The sequence below is a fragment of the Cricetulus griseus genome, chromosome 2, assembly GCF_003668045.3.
Source record: "Cricetulus griseus strain 17A/GY chromosome 2, alternate assembly CriGri-PICRH-1.0, whole genome shotgun sequence".
NCBI lineage: Eukaryota > Metazoa > Chordata > Mammalia > Rodentia > Cricetidae > Cricetulus > Cricetulus griseus.
The window spans coordinates 438,777,453-438,784,040 of record NC_048595.1 but is presented as its reverse complement, the minus strand read 5'-3'; the positions used below and the strand labels follow the sequence as shown (position 1 = coordinate 438,784,040).

The window sequence follows — 6,588 nt, the reverse complement described above, 5'->3', positions numbered from 1 at the left end:
ACTAGTCCAGTTCCCGAAAAGGCTTTTCACTGAGGCTTGGTCCTGTGTCAAAAGATGTGTTCTTTAATCCCAGCACTCGGGAGGCAGAGACAGGCAGGTCTGTGTGAATTTGAGGCCAGCCTGGTCTACAGAGTGAATTCCAGGATAGCCAGGCATACACAGAGAAACCCTGTCTTGAAAAAAGAGATATTCAATTATTTATTCTCTCTCTCTCTCTCTCTCTCTCTCTCTCTCTCTCTCTCTCTCTCTCTCTGTGTGTGTGTGTGTGTGTGTGTGTGTGTGTGTACATGCCCAAGCATGCCATGGTTTCTTGTGGCAATCAGAAGACAACACCCTAAAACCGGATCTCTCCTTTTACCTGTACATGGATTCTGAAGACCAAGCTTGCATTGCTGGGCATCCAGCTGTAAGCAGCAACTTTACCGCTGAGCCTTCTCGTTGGTCCCCCAGCAACACGTGTGACTGATAAAGCCCTCAAACACACACTTTGAAGTTTGGGAGTAGAAATTAATCTAATCTGATTTTTGAAATTTAGGTATAATCTATACACACCATGAAATTTGCCCTTTAAAGTGCACAATTGAGCAGTTTTCAGAATATTCACAAAGTTGAACATCTATTATCCAATGTCTAATTCCAGGATAAGTTGTTTTTAAAACTGCAAGTTTTAAAATGAAGAGGTCCTAGGGTTTTGAACAAATTTATAAAACATAAAGGTGTAATGCCACTTGAGCAACTAACTGACACTCAAGAGGACAGAGAGATACCAGCTGGAGCCAGACAGAAGCCTTGTGTAATTGTTGGATGGAATTTAAAAACCAGAATGATTCTGGAAGCACTGCTAATAACGCCTTCCTCCATCCAGCTCCCATACTTTCATGACAGACACTAAAACCTGGAATTGAAATAAACTGCTCTGAGAGCCAGGACTTCAAATTGATGTTTCACAGTGTTAAGTCAAGATTTTAGCAAATAAGGAAACATACTCAATCTTTCTAATATTACTAGTGGGAGCAAAGTGTGTTTTTGTACCTTTATAAATGTACAAATAAATTTGTAATGCTGCAAAATTTACCGGGAAGCACAGCTGATTCCACCTTTATGCAGTTCTTTCAAATATCCGCATTGGGTGGGTTAGTAAAGTGCCAAGTATGACTGTTGGGTGGTGGTCCACAAAGTTCCCAATGTGGATCAGAGAGGATTAGAGTCTGCATCTCCCCTCTAGCTGACCAACTCCTACGCCTGTGTGTGTGTGCGCGCGGGGACACACACACACACACACACACACACACACACACACACACACCTGAAAAAATAGAAAAGAAAGGGAAAAGAAAAGATTATATGCTTCCAGAAACAGTCAAAGTACCACACCCTGAGCCAGAACTGGTCTAAATCCATAGGCTTCACAGCTCTTCCCCTCCTTGACACCTCTTCACTGCCCCAGCTTTACGTCTTTCCTCCACCACTCTCTGACCCTGTCATCCTCATGTCTCCCGGTGACTGCTGCCCCAGGCCCTTTGCACTGCTGTTCTGTGATGTTCCAGCCTTTGCTCTTTATTCTTTCTCAACTGGCTCTTTCCCTGGCCCAATCTCCACCATCACCCACCTCTCCCAAGCTGAACCCTATGCTCCAGGCACTCTAGGCTTTCCTTCTGCAAAGAACCTACTAGAATGCCCAAAGTGTGGCCACATTTAAAATCCCAGCATTTGGAAGACTGCAGCAAAAGGACTGCCATAAATTTGAGGCCAGCCTGGGGTACAGAGTCTCAGAAGGAAGAGAAGGAGGAGGAGCAGAGGGAGGAGGAAATATTACTAGAGGGCGGGGAAATGGCTCAGTGGCAGAGCAGGCACGAGGCTCTTGTTTTGAGCTGGGGGAAAAGAAAACGATCATTGACATTGCATTGCATAACACTTTATTATTGGTTTGCCTCTCCCAGGAGAACACAGACTTTGGAAGGTAGGGGGTTTCCTTAGTTCCACAATTTAGGTTCAGCCTGAGATGACCTAGGAGTGGCTAGGGTGCAGCTCCTTGCATTTCCTAGCTGGGTAATAGTCATGGGAGGATTGAATGGCCCTACAATCTCCCCTCTGTGGGTTGGGATAGATGGGCCCACGAAGAGTTCTGAGTGTGGAGCTGGCCCAGTGAGGCTGGGGATCCCAGCCTTCTCACCAGCAAAACGGATTAGGGAGTGGTGGGACGCCATGGCTCTCCCTGTGGTCTTTCTGCCCTAGTCCTGAGTACCTCAGTCTGTAGGGATCCAAGATTGGTGGGAGTACCGATGGGTGGGTGCATGTTTGGTGATCCACAAATTATTGTTGGAATCCATTCCTTTGGTAGCAGCTGGTGGCTGAGTTCAGAAAGGAGAGTCCAGACTGCCCCAGGAGGATCGGGGCTATGTTGTCATGGTGTCTCCCAGCCTCTTTGGGGTCTGAGGCTGGCTGGATGACTGTCCCCTTATGAATGCTTGGGTAGGTGCCCTGGAAGCAGCCACTCTAGACGGGGATAGGGGTTGAGGCCACGAGCCGAGAGGGTTCTAGGCCCACAGCCAGAATGCAGGGAGCACTGAGTAAGGGCGCAGTCGCTGGAGGGGGCCATGAGAAGCTAGTGGGAGGTCAGGGTAAAGGAAGCACCAGGTGAGGGCCTTGGACCTGGCCAGTGGCGCCTGGAGGAGCTGGAGTTTAGGACTCTGCAGCAGCTCCCAGCAGCAGCAGCAGGGTTCCGGCCAGCAGAGTCAGGGGCAGCGGGGTGGTGGCTGGGCCTAGGCTACCGGCGCTGCTCTGGACAGGGGTGGTGGTCTGGCTGGTGGTGGTGGTCTGTCTGGTTGTCGTGGAGGTCTGGCCCGGGGCTGTTGCACTGCTGTCGTCCGCAGGGGGCGCCAGACCGCAGTTGGTGTAGGGCTCCAGGCAGCCTGCAAAGGCCATGACGTGGGCGATGTAGTTCTCCTCCTGCACTCCGTGCAGCAGGTGTGCCTGCGGGCCACGCGCAAATATCGCCACGTCCTCCCCGCCGTGGGTCTCCGACTTCACCGGCACAGCCGCCTGTTGCTGGTACGAGGGGTCACCTGGAGGGACAAGACGTTCAGCGAGAGGATCTCTGACGTAGTTCCCCTCTGCTCGACCCTCAGGCAAGCCACACCACGGCACTCACGGCTTTCAGCGGCGGTGACGTTGGGTCTTTCGCCTGTACCAACGTAGCCTGGGCCGTTGCCGTACAGGATGGAGGTGTAGGACTTGCCATCCAGAGCTTTGAGGGGTGCCAGCCCTGCATAGAGGAAGAGAGACACCGTGTCCTCCCAAGGACTGAAGCTTAGACGCTCCCCCAGCTTTTGTCTGGCTGGTAGTTCAGTCGTTGCTAGATTCCCACAAGGCAAGCTCCCTCTTGTGTTCATTTAACAGATGGAGAAACTGAGGCTCAGAGAAAGTTCTGTATGTAATTGATGCAACCCCAAACAAACAAACAAACAAACAACCTGCCACTCTCCCCAGGGCCTACCGAAGATGGAGGTGCCCCGAAGTGTATAGCCACCAAAGGAGAAGACATGGGAGTGATCAGCGGTGACTATGGTCAGTGTGTCCTTCTCGCTGGTGAGCTGGCTGGCCTTCTCGATGGCTGTGTCGAACATGACAGCCTCAGTCAGCGCCAGATAAGCTGTGCCCAGATGGTGACCACGGTCGATTCGGCCCCCTGCAGGAAGCCAAGGAGCTTGAGCTTGAGCCTGTCCCTGCCTGTTGTCCCCCCTTTTCATGGGGTCCTGGAGACTCACCCTCCACAAAGAGGTAGAAGCCTTTGGGGTTCCTGCTCAGCACCCTCAGGGCTGCCTCTGTCATGTCCTTCAGAGATGGATCCATCAAGGGGTCTCGTTGTATCTCGAATTTTGTGTCTACAGGCTCAAAGAGGCCTAGGGGACAGAAACAAGAGGATGGTGACCACCAAGCTTGGTAGTGGGGTCATGGTGCATACACATACATTTTCAGAGGTTGCCAACTGAGGGGTACTGAGACAGGAAGTGGGGGGCCGTTACCCATGAGGTATGTCACTGATGGATCCAGGGACTTCTGGATGAGTTCTTCACGGTTCCAAACATACTGGGATCCCTAGGGCCACATAAACAATTGGTAGGTCCCACAGCCCTTCCCTGGTCTCTGCTGTGCCACGATTGTGCCCCTCATCACCTGGTGCTTCGACAGCCATTCCTGCACCAGGTCCCGGCCATCAAGCCTAGTTCCGGTCTGGTTAACATCGTTTGGATACTCAGGGTCTGGGGTTCCTGCAGGAAACATGTATTTTCGACCCCCACCAAGGATCACCTACGGTCAGAGAGGATCAAAGAAGGTGGACTTTAGGACCTCTGCCGCCTTTCCAGCCAGTCCCCAGCTCCCCCTACGAAGTCTAGGGGAACTATTGAGCCCTCAGAAACCCTGGAGGGTCCAGGGAGCTAGTCTGCATGTTGTTTGGGACAGCCCCCTCCTCCAGCCTCTCCCACCTGCCCTTCATTCCTTACGTTAATGTCCATGTTGGAGATGAGTTGTGTGGCAATGTCCTTGCAGCCCTCCTGTAGTGCTGAGGCCGGCATATCAGCATCCCCATACCAGTTACGGTTCACCGTGTGAACATAGGTGCCCGCCGGAGAGGCGTGCTGCACCCTGGTGGTGGTCACCACTCCCACAGATTTTCCTGAAGACAGCACAGGTCAGGGTGAGACATCCAGTACCCCAGGTCTGCCCCTGTCCCCGAGCCAGGCTCCAACCCACCTGCTTGCTTGGCACGATACATCACTGAGATGACCTCGTTGCCAAATGTGGTGTTGCACTGGTCAAACCGAGCAGCTGCACTCACACCAATGGTCTTATAGTTGGTCTTGACCCCGCACAGGTAGGCTGTGGCTGTGCTTGCGCTGTCTGGGACTTGTCTGTCCACACTGTATGTCTGGGGACAGAGACACCCTCAGGTGGGCTCAGAGCAGATATTTATTTCTTCACCAGAGCCTGGGGCCTGCATGCCAGGCGCCTAACTGGGCTCTCTATCTCCAGGGTCCTCTCTGTCACCCTTTCCCTGGGTCCTTGTCAGCCTCTTCCCCACATCTCACCATAAGTGTCCCAGTTCTCACCTTGGACAGAGCCATGTATGGGAAGCTGTCCATGGCTAGGGGTGTCTCAGGTCCTAGATGACCTTCCAGTTGTCCCTTTAGGATCCGAGTTGCTGTTACTGTGGGCACCCCCATTCCTGAAGGAACAAAACCTGGTTAGGACTGAACCCCCAGGCCTGTCTGAACCCACCAGTGACCTTGGGTGGTACCTGGAGTGCAAGGGACCCAGGGTGGCCAGGCCTTGCACACTCACCATCCCCCAGGAAGATGATGAGGTTCTTGGCTGATGTCTGAATGGGCTGCAGCTTCTTGGCAACATTCAGGGCCTCGGCTGCCTTTTGGTTCCAGAAGGCTGGGTTCTCCTCCTCCACTGGCCAAGGGAATACAGAGGAAGGGTTAGACTGAAGGCCCATGTGTGTGAATGGAGCAAGCATCTGAAGGATCCTCATTACCTGGGATGACACTAAGTGACAGCTGTAGCTGGAGACCCAGCAGCAGCAGCAGACAGGCTCCCTGCATGGCTGGGTCTGGTGGTGGGACTGCAGAGATGGAGAGCAGGGACGCCAGGGTACCAACTAAGGCACAGTCTGCCTGGGCTTAAATAGGGGAAGACTTTGTTCCTAGATGAACAATCTCGTGTTCCTCCCCTGGATCCAGGTGGCCACACTGGCTCCACCCCTGCCCTGTGAATAGAACTGAACCCCTGCTTACTGGAGGAAAATGGCAGGGTGTGTCTGGTCCAGCCTGGACCAGGGTCCCGACAGGGTAATTTCTATGTGTTCTCCCCAGGTAAGGCGCTCAGCCACCTCTTGCTCATGCTGTCCCCACACGTCACTCTCGCCCCTGAGTCAGGGGGACTAGACTTTGTTCTGGGTGTTGAAGGTGGGTGGGTCTGGAAGGACACAGCTTTGATTTGACGAGGGGCTTTTATTTGGCCTCCTGATGCCAGGAACCACACTGACAAAGGAAACAAGCATATTGAATGCCCTGAATGCCCTGCTGTCCACTTGGCCCCTAATTATGCTTTCTCTTTGTTGTTTGTTTGAAACAGGGTTGCACACAGAGAAAGGAATATCACTCACAGTGGTCACAGACAGGAGCAACCAACCATGTGCTATGGTTTGGATATGGCTGGAGCCTGTCTCCCACAGGTGTGTACGTTGCATGCTTAGTCCCTAGCTTGGTGACGATGCTAGGAGGTGATGGAACACTTAAGGGGTGGAAGGGAAAGGTGACTGGGCCATTTGAGGCTATATTCTTAGAAGGGGTTATCTTATTTCTCACGAGCTCCTATGTAGTTCCTACTAGAGGTGGTTATAATAAAAGACTAAGACTGACTTCTCCTTGTGATCTTTCTCTCTGTCCCCCATGGCCACATCATGGTGCTATTCACCATGGGATGTAGTGAAGGGGACCCTTATGACATCTAAGCACACATGAGAGCCAGGGCATTGAACCTCCAAACCTATGGAAAGAAACCTTTTTTTTTTTTTTTTTG

General features: G+C 52.3%; 1 protein-coding gene across 1 annotated transcript; it reads right to left on the bottom strand.

Annotated features, from left to right (window-relative positions):
• Positions 1 to 2,682: 2,682 nt before the first annotated feature.
• Positions 2,683 to 5,609, bottom strand: LOC100751196 (intestinal-type alkaline phosphatase). Its single transcript, XM_027397460.2, has 11 exons — positions 5,543 to 5,609; positions 5,344 to 5,460; positions 5,112 to 5,227; positions 4,756 to 4,930; positions 4,506 to 4,678; positions 4,177 to 4,311; positions 4,026 to 4,098; positions 3,768 to 3,902; positions 3,497 to 3,688; positions 3,152 to 3,265; positions 2,683 to 3,065 (listed from the first exon to the last, which is right to left on the bottom strand). The coding sequence occupies exons 1-11, from the start codon at positions 5,607 to 5,609 to the stop codon at positions 2,683 to 2,685; spliced, it is 1,680 nt and encodes a 559-aa protein (XP_027253261.1).
• Positions 5,610 to 6,588: the final 979 nt, after the last annotated feature.

Excerpts from the sequence above, each read along its gene's own strand:
- LOC100751196 (XM_027397460.2), bottom strand. The coding sequence starts at position 5,609 with ATGCAGGGAGCCTGTCTGCTGCTGCTGCTGGGTCTCCAGCTACAGCTG. Across the intron at positions 3,903-4,025 it reads ATCAGTGACATACCTCATGG|GCCTCTTTGAGCCTGTAGAC; the intron begins GTAACGGCCCCC and ends TCTGTCCCCTAG. Across the intron at positions 3,266-3,496 it reads TCGGGGCACCTCCATCTTCG|GGCTGGCACCCCTCAAAGCT; the intron begins GTAGGCCCTGGG and ends TCCTCTATGCAG.